The sequence below is a fragment of the Nannospalax galili genome, unplaced genomic scaffold, assembly GCF_000622305.1.
Source record: "Nannospalax galili isolate Female #2095 unplaced genomic scaffold, S.galili_v1.0 scaffold734, whole genome shotgun sequence".
Classification (NCBI taxonomy): domain Eukaryota; kingdom Metazoa; phylum Chordata; class Mammalia; order Rodentia; family Spalacidae; genus Nannospalax; species Nannospalax galili.
Window position 1 is genome coordinate 5,024,299 of NW_008337073.1, and position 17,009 is coordinate 5,041,307.

At 37.4% G+C, this 17,009-nt stretch overlaps 1 protein-coding gene across 9 annotated transcripts in view; it reads left to right on the top strand.

Annotated features, from left to right (window-relative positions):
* Cep83 (centrosomal protein 83) overlaps positions 1–17,009 on the top strand; it is a 132,018-nt gene that overhangs the window by 40,876 nt on the left and 74,133 nt on the right. For 8 of the 9 annotated variants that reach the window (XR_003849384.1, XM_029563096.1, XM_008832085.2 and 5 more), the window contains 2 exons: positions 8,302–8,394; positions 13,302–13,433. Coding sequence is in view for 8 of the 9 variants with exons in the window: in XM_029563096.1 (XP_029418956.1) it covers positions 8,302–8,394; positions 13,302–13,433 (225 nt within the window). In the remaining variant the exon portion in view is untranslated. Of the gene's footprint in view, positions 1–8,301; positions 8,395–11,106; positions 11,150–13,301; positions 13,434–17,009 lie in introns of those variants that run through there. The other variant, XM_029563098.1, reaches the window with a different exon arrangement.

A 17,009-nucleotide genomic window follows, 5' to 3' on the forward strand; every position in this document is an offset into this window, starting at 1 on the left:
CAACAGAACCCAGGAAAGTAAGGGAAGGTCTCTATAAATTTCACTGGGAGCTTACCCTGGTTGATACTTTGCTTTGAGACTTCAAACCTCCAAAACTCTGAGACAATGAATTCTCTATTGTTTTCAGCCACCCAGGTTTTAGTATTTCTTTCAAGGCAGCCCTAGAAAAGTAACATACTGTCCAAAGTAGAATTCCTTTGTAGAACATTTTTGATGTAGAACTTTTCATTTTCTGCTTCAGTGCTTTCAGTGCTAGAGAACCCTAGTGAACTTTTGTTTGCTTTGAGGTGGGGGCTCCCATTCTGGCCAGGATGATTTTGAGCTAGATTTCCTCCTGCCTCAGCCTCTTAGGTATCTGGGATTATAGGTATATCCTAGCTACCTAGTTAACTTTTTAAAAGTAATACATTTCCATTTATAGGTAAGTATATGTTAAATGTTTTTATCCTCTCATATTGAAGAGAAATATTATCTTTCCTATAGTCTTCCTATAGTTAGTTCTTGTATTGTTCTTTGGGTGTTTAACCTGCCAAATGGTGCTGAAAAATACAGTTTATCTAGAAAAGTTTCTATATTTCACAAACGTGGTTTTGTTGTGATATTTATCTGACAAAAAATAAGCTATATATAAACACACACACACATAACGCAACTTAGCTATTTTCTTTAATGGATGTTTGTAATTTGTACAAATTATAAGTTAAGAGAACCAGTAAATTCAACAGTTTCCACGAGAACTATTTCAGTGGAGTTTTATAAAAGATGATTTTAAAAATTATACATCTTACTAACTGCAAAAAATGCCTGATTAATACCCCAATGACTTTCACAGGTAAAATATATAAAAGTATGGATTTGAAGAACATTCTGAATCTGTAGTGAATAGGAATAATAGTGCCTAGCTCATAGGGTAATTGTAAAGATGAAATGAGACATTGCATAGAAAATATTAGTGCTTTGATCTAGCTAAGTGATCCATACCTGGTAGCTATTATATTACAGATTGATTATTCCTTATGTGAAGTACTTGGAATCAGACTTCTGATCATGGAGTTTTTCAACTTCTGTAATATTTCATAGACTTCAGTGATTGAGGATCTTGAATCTGAAAATCTGAAATATAAAATGCTCCAAAATCTGGAACTTCTGAGTATTGATGTGATGCAAAAAGTTTTGAACACCGGAGCGTTTCAGATTTTTTTTTTGTTTGTTTGGCTTTAATCACATGTTTCTTACTAATCAGATAGACTTCAAAAAAGTGTCCAAGGGTAAGAAATAGCAAAGCTGTACTGTTGATCTTGAAAAAGAAAACTTCTATGTGAAGACAGTTATGTTACAGGTAGATGGATAGTTTCTAGGAGCTGAAGGCTTTACCACAAGAACTGAACTTAGCTAGCAACTAGTAAGCTAGGAAAGAACTTATTCCCAGATGAGATTAATGCCTTAGCTGAATTTTCTTTTTACGTTGAATAGAGATCATAGCTAAGCTATGCTTAGTGCCCTAACCCATAGATAGTGTGAGATAGTAAATCTGTATTATTTTAAGCCTTTTAATTTGTTAAGTTATGTTATTCAGATTTTGGTACACGAAAATTGGCTACAAGTGCAACAAATACCTGAAACAGTAGAGGAGTTTTGGAACTAGGAAGTAAACAGATAAGAATTTTGAGAATTGTAAGGTTTAAAGCACTTTAGGAAGGCCTAAATCATCTTCATCAGATTATTAGTCATAATTTGGACACTAAGGATGCTACCAGTGCAGGTTCAGGAGGAAGAACAAGTTATTGGAAACTGACAAGGAAAAGAGATTATTTGTTGTGTAGTACAGAAAGCATAGTGTCCTAAAATATGTGGAAATCAGAATTTTTTAAGTGATGCAGCTGAATATATAGCTTAAAAAATTTACAAGTCACAGTACAGTGATATGCATGAAAATGTCATAATGAAGCCCATTATTTTGTATGCTGTTTAAAAAATTAAAGAAAATGTGAAAGTGAAAAGTAACTATCTTTCCTAGTGACATAAATAAAAACAACAACAATGACAATGAAGGGACTAAGGAGATGGGTCAGTCAGCACAGTATCTGCTGTGCAAGCATGAAGACCTGAGTTCTGATTCCCTGCACCCACATAAAAAGGACACGGTGGTATGCATCTGTAATCCTGGCTATGGGGGCTGAGGGTGGGGTGCACAGGAGACCTAGACAGACAGATCCTTAAAGCTTCCTAGCCAAATCAGTGAGCTCCGGATTCACTGAGAGACCTTGTCTCACAAGACAAAAAAAGGTGGAGAAGAGAAGGCACATTATGTTGACCTATGATCTGCATGTATGTGCATGTGTGTGTACCTGCCCACACAAACATGTACATGAATCACATGCATACAAAAATTTAAATGTAAAATATTAAAAGTGCCTGTTAAATTTGAGAGATTAATTGAAGGAAGAACTATTTAAGCAAAACAGAAACCGACTAGATAATTTTGAAAAAGTTCTTTGGCTCTCTAAATGATAAAAATGTAAGCATCAGAAATGTCTGTTAAAACTATAGTATAGCCAGGCATACTATACAGGCAATGTATACCTTTAGTCTCAACACTCAGGAGTGCTCAGATCTCTGAGTTCAAGACTAGCCTTGTCTACATAGGGAGCTCCAGGCTACCGAGGGCTACAGAGTGAGACCCTTTCTCAAGAAATTAAAAACCAGAACCAAAAAACAAAATAACCTGTAGCAAAAAGACTGATTGCAACCTCCTGAAGATCTTAAATTGATCAAAAGAAAAAATAGTCACAGAGAGGACCTTGCCAAGAGATTATTAATGTATGCCTTACCTTTTTACTCAAACCAGTGGGCCTCTAGGAAGCCAAAGTGTAAAAAAGTGTAAAAAAAAAAAAAAAGTGTAAAATACAGACAGGATTATATAAAAAGGTCTATACATGTGGCTTTGGTCTAATTAAGTGAAATCCTCAAAAATTCCCCACAAGACCCACAAAGTTTTTGAGAAATTTACTTCAGGAGAAGCACTGCTGACTTGGAATGTATAGGCTAAGAAAGTAAGGAATAATAGAGGCTTTTGGATGCAAAAACTGCTGACAAAAAGAAGGCTGCTGGGGCTGGAGAGATGGCTCAGCAGTTAAGAGCACTGACTGCTCTAGCAGAGGACCTGGGTTCAATTCCCAGCACCCACATGGCGGCTACAAACCGTCCTTAACTCCAGTTCCAGGGGAATCTGACGCTGTCTTCTGATTTCCACGGCATTGCACGACACAGGTGCACTCACATACATGCAGGGAATACATATAAAATAATAAATATAAAAAATAAAAATTAAAAAAAAGAAGGCTGCTAATCCTAATAGGCTATAAACAGGTACTACCTTTATAAAAAAGGAAGGATGGACTCAGGACAAAAACAAGAGCCCAGAAAGCTGATCCATGAAACCCAGTTACAAGGAGTCTAGCACTTGGCCACTGGGTTTCAGAACTATTGTGGACTAGTGACTTTTTATTTACTTTTTTGTTTGGTTTGTTTTTTTTTTTTTTTGAGACAGGATTTCCTTGTAGCCCCAGCTAGCCTAGAACTCACTGTGTAGATCAGCCTGGCCTAAATCTCATAGAGATCCGCCTGCCTTTACCCCAGTTGCTGGGATTAAAGGCGTGTTCATATGTCCTTTTTTTTTAAAGGCAAATATCTGTCCTTCTCTTTTGACCCCCCCCCACCCCATCCATATTTCTATCTGGTACATTCTTAACAAACATTTTCCCCATGTCCCAAAGATTTTCTGTAACATTTATTGCAGTATGAGTCTGCTGGTGAGAATTTCTTTGCAGTTTTTGTGTGTCTGAAAAAAGCTTCTGTTTATAAAGGTATTTTCACTGAAAACTGAATTCTAGGTTCACAATTTTTCCTTTCAGTTGCTTAAAGTTGTTGCTTCCTTACTTTAGCTTGTGTCTCTCATTACTCTCGTTTCCTTGAATTCTCAGTTATGTTTCCTTAAGAGAGGGAGTTTATGAGACTTCGCTTGTGTGTACTTTATGTATACTTTGTGTTTACTTGTGTGTACTTTGTGTGCCGTGTTCTGGATCCTCCCAATGTTCTGTCTTTTTGTTTTCTTATATTTAATGTCTTGGAAACCATTGTGTAATTTTTCTCCAAAATTTGTCTTGGGTGGGAAAATATCTAGCTTCTGTAACACTATCTTGGCTTAAAGTTAAAGCCCTTTTATTTTTAAATAATAATTATGAAAATCTCAAACATATATAGAAACATAGAGTGGTGTTTGTGCATCCTCACATTCCCATCACCCAGCATCATTATCATCCTTGGGTCAGTCTTGCTTTATCAATTACCTCTCTTCTCAGTCTTTCTGTCATTCTCTATAAATTAATTTGAATGAAGCCACATTTTAACCCTAATTTAGTATGCATCTCTGTTATATACCAAGGCAATAATACCTTTAAAAACATAACCATTTTACCTTTGCCATACTGAAATACATACTCTATAATACCTTTGCCATACTGAAATACATACTCTATAATACTTTTAACCATGTTTGTTCAGATTTTTCTAATTTTGCTTGCTTGTCTGTTTTTAAAGTTAAATTGCTTGAAAGAAAGGATCCTGTTAATTCATTCCTTTTAGTTCCCATCCATCTTGTTGTCTTTTAATTTTTTTTATTTTATGTGTATGAGTGTATTGTCTGCATGTACATAATTCACCTGTGTTGTGCAATGACTGAGAAGGTCAGAAGAGGGCATCGGATTCCCCTTGAATTGGAGTTACAGACGGTTGTCAGCTATCACGTGGGTGTTGGGAATTGAACCTGGGTCCCCTGCAAAAGCAACCAGTGCCCCTAACTGCTGAGCCATTAAGTTGGTCTCTTGATACCATTATCCAGACTTGGTACTATTATAAATCAGGTGAGCTTTAGCTTTCAATAGCTGGTGGTTCTAGCCTTCTCTCTTCCACAGCTACAACTTTTTCCCCACCACACCTTTGGTTTTGTCTTGTTTCTTCCTAAACTGTAGATATTTATCATCCTTTTCCTTTTTCCTCCCTCCTTCCCTCCCTTCTGACAGGGTCTCCCTGAGTAGCCCAGGATGGCCTTGATCTTGCTGTCCTCCTGCCTCTATCTCACTGAATCACAGACCTGAGTTACCGTACCTGGCTTGGTGGTGCCAACATAAACTTAAAAACCTTCGGTGAATAAGCAAAGTATAGAAAAACATATATGGTGGTGTTCTACTTTGCCTTTCTGTTGCTATGATAAAAGACTGACCAATCAGCTTTGAGATGAAAGGGTTTATTTGGCTTATACTTGTACATTACAGTCCATCATCCAGGAAAGCAAAAACAGGAACTCAAGGGAGAAACCTGGAGGCAGGAGCTGAAGTAAAGACCATGGAGGAGTGCTGCTGGCTTGCTCAGCTAGTTTTCTTACACAGCCAGGCCCACCTGCACAGGGATGGCATGGCCTGCCAACATCAATTATCAGTTAAGGAAATGCCTCACAGACATGTCCATAGGCCAGTCTGGGGATCTGGAAGTTATTCTTCAATTGAGGTTCCTTTTTCCCAGGTGACCCTAGTTTGTGTCAAGTTGACAAAAACTGCCCAGCACAAATGTGCTTTTGGAAATTTTTTTTTTAAAGATAAGTCTTGTGTAGTTTAGGCTGACTGTGAACTTGTTCTACAGTCCAGGTTGACCTTGAACTAAATGATTCTCCTGCCTCAGCTTCCCATTTACTGAGGTTACCAATGTGTGCCCGTGTGCCTGGCTTTATATGCTTTTTATATTGTAAAAATAAACACATAACACATACATAATGTCCTTTTATATCTATGAATTGTTTTAGGAAGGATGCATTAGAAATTATTGACAGCGAGTGAAGTGATGAAATTAAAAAATTTATATTTTGTTTGAATTATTTATGTAATTGTATATCTTTAAAATAAAATAAATTTAAAGTTAATACTACTGAATAAATTATAAAAGGCTAAACCTGACATTTAGGAACCTTCACTTCTCTTTTGTTCTTAATCAAATTCTATACCCCGCCTGTATAGCATTTGGAAGTATGTCAGCACGGTATTGATGGTTACAGTGTCAAGACATTCTGACCAGCATTAATGTACAGGGACATATGATTCCAGCTTCATATTATTGTGGTTCTATCCAAATGCCTTTAGCCCACCTTTAAGAATCACTTTTTTCCCATTCAGTCCCCATTACCTATGAAAAATTAATATCTGTTTTTTAGTTTGAATTGTACTTAAACTTTAGCTTTCCCATTTCTTTGGTGTAGTCATTCTTTCATCTAAAACATCTTTTCTTTTTGCTTTTACACTTTAATATCTTCTGTTTACCTACTTTATAATTATTTATATGGATTAGTTATTTTTTTCTGCCAGAATTTGAATTTATTTTGGAAGGATATGTGCTTCGTGTGAGTCTTTGTGACCTTTGGAAAATTATTTAGGCTCTCTGTATACCTCAGTATAGCTACGTTGTAGGGTTGCTGTGAGGATTAATAAAATTACTCAATATAAGAACAGAATGATAATCTGAATTTTAGCACATGATTGTGCTGGTTAGTTTTTGTCAGTTTGACACAAACTAGAGTCACCTGGGAAGAGGGACTCTCAGTTTAGGAGTTACTGCCATCAAGCTATCTGTGGAGAATTTTCTTAATAGCTAACTGATGTAGTAGTGCCTAGCCCACTGTGGGCAGCACCATCCCTGGGCAGGTGGGCCTAGGCTGTATAAGAAAAGTAGCTGAGCAAGCCAATAAGGTTCCCCTATGATCTCTGCTTCAGCTCCTGCTTCCGAAGGATTTCTCCCTTGAGTTCTTGCCCTGACCCCTCAACCACAGACTGTAACTTGTAGATAAAATAAACCCTTTCCTTCTGAAGTTGGTTTTGGTCGGTGTTTTATCACAACAACAGAAAGCAAACTAAAGCACTTACATAATGTTTTATATTTAGAAGATTTTCAGTAATATGTAGTATTTTGAGCAAATATGGAATAGTGAATAAATTAAACTGAACATTACTCATTTTCATAGAAACTCAAAAGCTACATTGTTTTTCCAGCCAGTATTTGTTCATTCATTGATTCATGAAATAGGAATTCGGTAGTTGCTATGTAGTAAGCAATGATGGAAGGTGTTGGAAAAATAATGACAAGTTTTAAAGACAAGGAGTCTGCCCATATGGAGCTTATTACATAAATAAATACTTATTGAAATGAGTTTGATATGAGATTATGACAGGATAGAATCTAAATTAGTTTTGCTAATTGAGTAGCGGCCTTTCTTAGTGAAAATAAGTGTGAAGAATTCTCTTTGGTATAAAAAATTAGGCCGGGGGTGGTGGCGCATGCCTTTAATCCCAGCACTCTGGCGGCAGAGGCAGGCGGATCTCTGTGAGATTGAGGGTAGCTTAGTCTACATAGAGAGCTCCAGGCCAGCTGGAGCTACGGGGAGTCCCTGCCTCAAAAATATAAAAAAAAAATTATTGCACCTTTAACCTTTTTATTTTAGAAAATATGGGCTGGAGAGATGACTTAACCATTAAAGGCTCAAACTCAGAACCTAAATATCAAGAAAAGAAATCATCATCATTGTATCTAACATACCTTAGCTGACAAGTTAGCTCTTAATAATCATAATAATTATCAATAATTATCTTTACTCATGTTAACTGAATTTTTGACATCTCTGATACTAAGATTGTTAGAATACTGTTCCAAAGATAGGTTGTATTTTCTTTTTTCCAGTGTGTATGTGTGGGGGGTAGTGTTTAAGTATATGCATGTTTTTGCTTGTGTGTAAGAGTGCATGCATGTGTATGTATGTGCATGTGGAGGCCTGAAATTGATGTTAAGAATCATCTTTGATCACTCTTATACCTTACTCATTGAGGCAGTGTCTCTGAGTCAAACCTAGAACTGGCTGATGTGGCTAGGCTTGTTAGCCAGCCAGCTTGCTCTGGGGATCCCCCTCTTGCTTTCTGAGACTGGGATTATAGGCAAAGGTGCCATGCCCGTTTGGCTTTTACATGGGTTTCTGAGGATCTGGTCTGTAGTTTTCATGCTTGTGCAGCAACCTCTTTAACTGCTGAGCAGTTTCCCAGCCCTAATAGGTTGTATTTAATGATTATATTAAAAATAACTACATTGTGAAAAATTCTATGAAATGAATACTATTATCAAAGTTAGAAGAGGCTTTGAAATTTGGAGAATTCTTGATTTTTGTAATCATAATTTTATATTTAGAATTGTTTGTATTTATATATTTAGGTATTAACGCCACAAAAATTGGAATTGGTAAAAGCTCAAATACAACAAGAATTAGAAGCTCCAATGCGAGAGCGTTTTCGGACTCTTGATGAAGTAAGTAATTAAGTAGAAGAATAACATTCATCTTTATGTCTTAATAAAGAGCATCTTTCCTTTACTCAAACCCTCTGCAGTGGCTCCCTTGTTTTTATTCAGTCCTTATAGTGACTTCTGAGGTTTCTTAGGATTGGACTCCATTGTCTCCCTACCACCCTTTCCATCCAGGATGGTCTCCCGATGTTTGTTTGGCTCTCAAGAAATTGTGTAGTTCGAGAACCTTTGCTTCAGTGTTATTTCTATCTTAAATATTCTTTGGATCTCTTTTGGCTAACTTCTTAACCTCTTGCAAATTTGCCTAAGATGTTACTTTCTCACTAAGGCTTACTTTGACCACCACTACCCCATTTTCCCATTTGATGTTGCAACTGACTTCCTTTCACTACTTAACTTTTGGATTTTACTTGCTCCTATATTTTAGTTTTTCTCTAGTACATGTCACCTTCTAATATACTATCTAATTTACTTAGATATTATAAATATTTTGTTTAACACCTCTAGAATGGAAATTGTATGACAGTAAGCTTTTATTTTTTTTTTGTTCACTATTCCAAGTTTCTAAAACAGTTGTTAGCATGCAGTAGATGAAATAAAATTTACTAAGTGAAAGGATGACTTCCATGCAACTGTATTAGTTACTTTTCCTTTTACTGTGATAAAATACTCTGACAAAAAAACAGCTTAAGGAAGGAAAGTATGCTGGATAGCTTCAGTTGTCACCTTGATGCACCTGGGAAGAGGGAACCTTCATTGAGAAATTTCCTCTGTGGAATTAGCCTATGGGCATGACTGTGAGGCATTTTTTTGATTGTTGAGTGATGTGGGAGGGCCCAGCCCACTGTATGTGATGCCATCCCCCTGGGCAGGTGGTCCTGGGTTGTATAACAAAGCAGGCTGAGCATGGGCTAGAGGAATAAACTAGTAGCAGCATTCTTCTGTGGTCTCTGCTTCAGCTCCTGCCTCCAGGTTCCTGCCTGGTTCTACTTCCAAGATGAACTGTAAGCTATAAGGTAAAATAAACCCTTTCCTCCCCAAGTTGTTTTTGATCAAAGTGTTTTTGTCACAGCAACAAACCCTAAGGCAAAAAGTTGGTACAAGAGAGTGGGATGTTCTTTGACAGACCTGACCATGTTGTCTTGGGGAGGATTGCAGAAGCATTTAGAAGTTTGATCTGAAAAGCCATTGCATGCTTAGAGCTTAATGAGATGTCGTGGGAGCTTGGAAGAGAAGAATGTTTATAGAACTGTAGACAGTGGAGGCTTGTGAAGTTTCAAAGGGAAGTGTAAAGTCCCTCAAAGACTATCTGAGTTGTTCATATGATATATTTGAATTGAGAATTTGTGGAAGTGAAACCTTTTGTGCATTGCTATGACAATTGATACTGGTCAACTGGAGCTGAAAAATCAGCTGTGATTAATAAGAGGCCAGCATCATTGAGGTGAAATCTTCTGGAAAGTATTTCTTCAGGGTCAGTACACAGAGTTGTGGTTCAGAGGGGGCCCAACACAGCATTTCAAAGTAGAAGCCAGACTTGTTGATGTGTAAGAGTCTCTCAGGTGGTATTGGCTTTGGCAGCATCAAAGCTGCAAAATTAAAGGGGTCATGGAGAAAATCTGAGGCTTGATACCCTGAGAAGCCAGGAGAAGCTATTGGTGAAGGTGCACCTTCATTTGCAGTGACGACCTCAGCATGTTAGAGATTCCAGGACTGTGGGATGACCCAAAGAGCAGCAGCAGGTGTGGCATGGAGCCAGTCTGAACATACTGGACAAGTTTTGTTTGTTGTGGACGGCAGAGCTAGAGAAAGCCTGCCCAAGCCTTTTGGAACTCAGAAGATTATGAATGAATCCCAGATGTTAGATACTGAGCTATTTATTTACAGTGTTGGATTTTGTTTATGCTTTGATCTGATTGTGCCTTGGCTCTTCCCTCTCGGAATAAGAAACATTTAACTTGTTCGTTTTTTTTTACAGGAGCCCACAGTTAAGAGACATTGGACTTTTAAAAGTGTTTTGACTATTTTTAAAGACTGTGAAACCTTTTAAAGCTGTACTGTATTTTATACCATGATAGTAACATGAGATCTTATGAACAAGAAATGGAAAGGCTATGATTTAATAGTGATGTGTTGTGTGACAAGTTGACAAGGGGCCAATTGTACTGGATAGCTTCACTTGTCAATTTGATACACTGGGAAGAGAGAACCTCAGTAGGGAAGTTCCTTGATTGGATTGGCCTATGGCCCTGTCTTTTAAGCATTTTCTTACTTATTGAGTGATGTGGGAGGGCCCAGCCCACTATGTGCAGTGTCACCTCTGTGCATGAGGTCTTGGTTTGTCTAAGAAAGCAGGCTAGTACAGGCCAGAGGAGCAAGCCACTAAGCAGCCTTCCTGTGTAGTCCATGCTTCATTCAGTTCCATCCTCCAGATCCTTCTTGAACTTCCTGCCCTCAAGGATGGATGCTGATTAGGACATGTGAGCCAATTAAACCCTTTGCTCTTTAAGTTGGTAGTCAAGAGTGTTTTATCACAGCAATAGAATGATGCTAACTAGGACAGAAGGGTTTTGGGGGGCTCACTGTTTGAGGCCACAGTTGATCATGGTGGGGAAGGCATGGTAGCAGGAGTTTGAGGAGACTGGTAATATTTGCAGCCAGTAAGTAGAGTATAATGAATGCTTGTGTTTAGCTCCCTTTCTTCTTTTTACTCAGTTCAGGACCCCCAACTCATGGAATGGTGCCATCCACAGTTAAGGTGGGTATTCCACCTTGGTTAACCTAATCTAGATAGTTCCTCACAGGCATGCCCAGAGACTAGTCTAATCTAGATGTTACCTCACAGATATGTCTAGAGTCTTTTCCGCTAGATGATTCTAGATCCTGTCAATCACACAATTGATATTAACCATCACATAACCTCAGAAAGAAAAATATTTTTGCTTTGGGTTGAGACCAGCTTTCTAATATGAAGTGTTAATATGTCTAAATGTTTGATGAAGAAGAGGATAAAAACCTGTAGGTTAAAGAAAATTAGGTATTGGCCTAGAAATTTTTTGTAATGTAAGTGTATGAATGTTTTACCTGTGTGTGTGTGTGTTTAAATATACCTGTGTTGTGCAGTGTTTGTGGAAGCCAGAGAGGGCATCTAGCTCTCTGGAACTGGAGTAAAGGATGATTGTAAGCTGCCATGGGGGTGCTGGGAACTGAACCCAGGTCCTCTGCCAGAGCAGCAGTCAGTGCTCTTAACAGCTGAGCCATCTTTCTAGCCCCTGGCCTAGAAATTTTATGTTACCTTTTAAAACAAATATATTAGATCTTACCCATACAAATTATTACTGTCCTTTTTCAAGTAGAACCCTTTGGAGATTGGAGTAGTCTAGCAATACTGCCATTGAATAGGAGCACTTGTGAAATACTCCTTTTATAATAGTTTATAGACTTGACAGCTGATTTTTCAAATGTGCTTCTGTGGCAATGTATCCTAATGGTAATGGTATTATAGTTTTGGTATAGATTTAATTCTTTGGAAATAAAAACCACTCATACAAAGGTAGGTAATCAAGAGCAGCTTTTAAAAGCATAATGTATATTTCTAATGAAATCAACAAGCCTGAGCCCATGTTCTTAGTTTAAAAACTGGCTTAGAAATATCTCAGCTAAAGATTATTAAAATGAATATTTTAGGAGTCATACTTTTCATTGCCAAGTTTCCTGGCATTTGTGGAAATAGACTCTCCTGCACCTATCTTCTCTGTTGCCTAATTTTCTTGTTGAGTATTCAGAGCCCTTGCAACTTTTATAGATTGTTAGGAGGCAAGATTGGAGCACCCTCGTATGTTTCTGGTAAGTCTGGATAGGTGTATTTTAGGCTAGTGTTTTGAGTTGAACTGTTTTAATACTTGATTAAACCTAAGTTAGTACACTAAATATTCAAATAACTTAAAATTTTTATTTATTTTTTATGTGTATGCGTGTACTGCCTGCATGTAGGTAAGTGCACCCATGTTGTGCAATGCCCGCAGAAGACAGAAGAGGATGTTGGATTCCCTGGAACTGGAGTTATGGACAGTTGTTAGCTGCCATGTGGGTGCTGGGATTTGAATCCGGGTCTTCTGCAAGAGTAGTCAGTGTCCTTAACTGCTGAGCCATCTTTCCAGCCCCAATATTCAAATAACTTTGATTTTATCTTGTCAGACTTTTAGAGAGGGATAGCTTATACTTTGTTATACTGACTAAATTTTTGAAAGGCATGCTGCATTCTTACCTAATTTTGAAGTCCAGAGCTGGTGTTCTGTGGTATTACACATGATTAAAATGGTAGTCAGTGAAGAAAAAACATGAATAATCACTTGTTTTATTGGTATTTCCTCATTTGTAGTTTTTTCTTTTTTTTTTTGGTGGGTGGGGGGTTCTTTTTGAGACCTGGCATGGAACTCATTATGTAGACCAGGCTGAACTCACAGAGAACAGCCTGCCTCTGCCTCCCGAGTGCTGGAATTAAAGGCGTGTGCACCATGCTCAGCACATTTTTTTTTCCTTTTTTCATGTGTCAGTGTATGTGGTGTGTGTTCACATGTGTGTGGGTGCGTGTGCATTTCTGTGTGCCTGAGTGTGGATGCCTGGAGTTGACATCAGGAGTCTTCTTCCATTGTTCTCTCCTCCTTAATTTAGAGTCAGGATCTCTCAGTTGAACCCAGTGTTCAGTGATGATAGCTAGCCTAGCTAACTCGCTTCCAGACTCTGTCTTTATCTTCTGAGCACTGAAATCACTAGTGGTCTGCTGTGCCGACCAGGCATTAATATAACTAAAAGTTAGATTGCAAGAGTGATCTTTTTTTTTTTTTTTTTTGAGATGAGCACAAATTTCACTTATAAATTTCTCATATATTTGATTCTTTATAATTTAGGAAGTTGAAAAGTATAGAACTGAATATAATAAGCTTCGCTATGAACATACATTTCTCAAGTCAGAATTTGAACACCAGAAAGAAGAGTTTACACGTATTTCAGAAGAAGAAAAAATGAAATATGAATCAGAGGTAAGTGATTAATTATTGATTTATTGGGATTGTTCTAGTGAATAAAATTTTGCAATTATGTATATTATGTATTTTTGTAAGTCCCAAGTTAAGAGTTGATTATGTAATTATGTTTTATTAATTAGTGGTGAATTAGTTTTCTTTTGTCATCAACATTTTTCTTATTTTTGCTTGTGTATTTTATTTTGCCCTATCCAATGGAGATAGTCGTATTGAATATTTCTATCACAGTCGTGTTGCCCATAGCCAACACTGGGGATGCAGAGGCAGGAAAATCTCTGTGAGTTCAAGGCCAGCCTGGTCTACATAGTGAGTTCCAAGCCAGCAGGGGCTACAGGGAGACCCTGTCTCAAAAAGACCAAAAAAAAAAAAAGCGTGTGCGTGCACACATACACACACACGTATGTATCATTTATGATTCCTTATTTAGTACTGCCCTCTCTACTTAGAACCAAACCACTTTCTGGGTAGTTCTGGTTTAACCCTTGTACCTTGTTGGTGTTGACATAAAGAGTTTATGCCATTAAATTCAGAAACTTCTTTCTGACACTTAAAACTGCAACATTCTCTGCTTCCTACATCTCCAGTGCTTTTCACAACTTCTCTACTCTTTGCAGGTGTTTTCTACTTTCACTGAAAATGGGGGTTTTGCTGGGCGTGGTGGTACACTCTTTTAATCCTAGCACTCAGGAGGCACAGGCAGGTGGATCTCTGAGATGGAGACCAGCCCGGTCTACATAGCAAGTTTTAGCCCAGCTGGGGCTACAGGGAGACTCTGTCTCAGGAAAGGGTGGGGGTTGCTTTTCATTTTCCACATTATTTTTCAATGATTTTTCATGACGAAAGAAAAGAAGTAGCAGTTTCATAAGGTAGGTTGATGTATGTAGTAATGTGCTATCTACTATGCAGAAATATGTCTGCATGTTATGTTTATCTCATTGTGTTTATTTGGAATTAAAATAGTCTTAACAGTTCTTTGCCAGTTACCAAATATTTGTATTTTTTGGCTCATACTGACTTTGTTTTATCAGTGAACAAAGTTTTCTCATTGTTCTGTATGTAAGAAGCTGTCTAAATTCTGAATCATTTGAATCTATAATATTATTATGGACTTTAATTATTATCCCTGGACATTATGAATATTTAAATGGATTTTTTAAACTTTTTTAAAGTTTTAAATGCTTTATTCAGATACTGTTTCACTCAGATTATGATAAGATGGGACAGGACTGTTTTGTTCATTTTAAATTAGGAAACTGAGACACAAGATAAGTGAACTATCAAAAATTTCATGAAGTCAGCAAGTATCTGGCTTAACAGTAGATTGCAGATATCCCAACTTAAGCATCTCTGCTCCTGTCTTAGAGTTTCAGGTTTGAAATTATCAGTGATTTGAGTTTACTACTCTGATCAGTGGCCATCCCACAACTTCAGTTTTGTCAAGGGGTCAGATGATCTAAACTGTGATTCGAATCTGTAAGTATGTAGACTTAAAGACACGTACAAATTTTGTCGTGGATAACAAAAATGATAAAGACTTCAGATTTTCAGTCTAAAATGAAGAATTAGTACATTGAGAGCCAGTGTTCTTAACTGCTGCTGCGCCATCTCTCCAACCCCTATTTGTAGGTTTGAATCTCTTGGTTTTGTTGTGTGTTTGAGTAACAGAAAATTGCATCTAGTATTCAGTGACTAATATATATTTTCCCCATAAATGATCAAATAATATTTAAATTTTAACATAAGGTGCTGGTAGAGTCTAGAAAAGTAAGACTTTCTGATAAAATTTTCAGAGTGAAGTCTACTTTTGCTACCTTCTCATTTACATTTTAAACTCTTATAAATATATAATTTCGCATCTAAAAATGAAGATATGCAGTTACTATTTATTCATTTTTAAGCAGGGACTCACTACGTATCCCTGGCTGGCCTAGAACTCGCTTTGTAGACTAGACTGGCCTCCATCTCACAGTGATCTGCCTCCCCAGTGGTGGGATTAAAGGCATGTGTCACCATGACAGGCTTTGTTTTATTGTTTTTATTGTACTTTACTGTTACTGCTTTCTTAAAGCATAAATTGAAGTTTTGGGATATCTTTGTATTAAGCAAGATCATTGGTGATATTTCTTCCAATAACATGTGTTTCCTTCAAGTTTCTACAGTTGGTAATATTGACAGTAATGTGGCAAGTCTCATACTGTTTCAGACTTTTTCATTATTATATCTGTTATGGTGATCTGTAATCAGTGATCTTTGATATTATAGTAATTGTTTTGGGGTGCCATGATCTGTCCATGTAAATCAGACTGAATTTATTCAAGAAATATTGTAGATTCTGACTGTACTACTATTCTTCTGATCTCTCCTCCTCCTTGGCTCTCCCTATTCCTTGAGACACATGATAATAGAATTAGGCCAGTTAGTACTTTATAGATGCCTTTAACTATTCAAGTGAAATTTAACCCCAAAGTTGGAAATGATTGATCTTAATGGAGAAGGTGTATTAAAGGCCAAAACAGGTCAAATCTAGTTAGGTTGTGAATGCAGAGGGAAAGTTTTTTTAAGGAAATTAAAAGTGCTACTCCAGTGAACGCACAGAAGAATAAGAAAGTGAAATAGCTGATACAGAAAAGTTTATTGTTTGACTAAAAGAACAGTATGGCCTCAACGTTCAGTTCTATGAAGGCTGAGAAAGGTGTGTCAGTCATCTTACCAAATACCTGAGATAAACCAATTTATAAAGAGAAAAACTTTACTTTGGCTAATGTTTTTGGAGATTGCATTTATGACTGGTTGATCCTGATGCTTTGGGCCTCTAGCAGGACATCATTGTGGGAGCATTGAAGCAGAGAATGTAGAAGGAAAAAAGATGAAGAAGGGGGGTGAGGCCTCCTTTGGGGCCACATCCCATGATAGGAAGCATACCCACTAGCTCTCCTCTATCTTAACATTTTTACTATCTCCTGAAAGCCCCAAGCTGGGGAATAAGCCTTTCACATGCTTGTTTTGGGGGAGACATTGCAGGTCTAAATTATAGTAGTGAGGAAGCTATAGAAGGAAAGTTTGAAACTAGCGAGGTTTGTTCATAAAATTTAAGTCCAGAGCTGTCTGAGAACATAAAAGTGCAAGATGAAGCAGCAAGTGCTGTTGGATGAGCTGCAGCCTGTTATTTGGAAGCTTTAGCCAAGATTATGATGAAGTGATTACATCAGGCAGATTTTTGATGTAAACAAAACTTTTTATTGGATGTAGGTCCTGTTTAGGACTTGAAAGAAGTCATTGCCTGGTTTCAAAGAGCAGACTGACTTTCTAGTTAGAGGCAGATGAAGAGAAGTTGAGAAGTTGAAGTTAAGTAGAAGCTGGTACTCATTTACCATTCTGAAAATTCTAAGGCCCTTAAGAATTAGACTGAGATCTGTTCTGCCTGTTCCTGTAAATGCAGCAGTGGTGCCTAGATGGCAATATTTACAACATATTTCACTGAATTTTTTTTTTTTTTTTTTGGTAATTTTTACTTGATTTTTCTTCCCCCGCAAGGGAAGTTTTAGGAATAGGCTAAGAAAGGAAACTGATTGG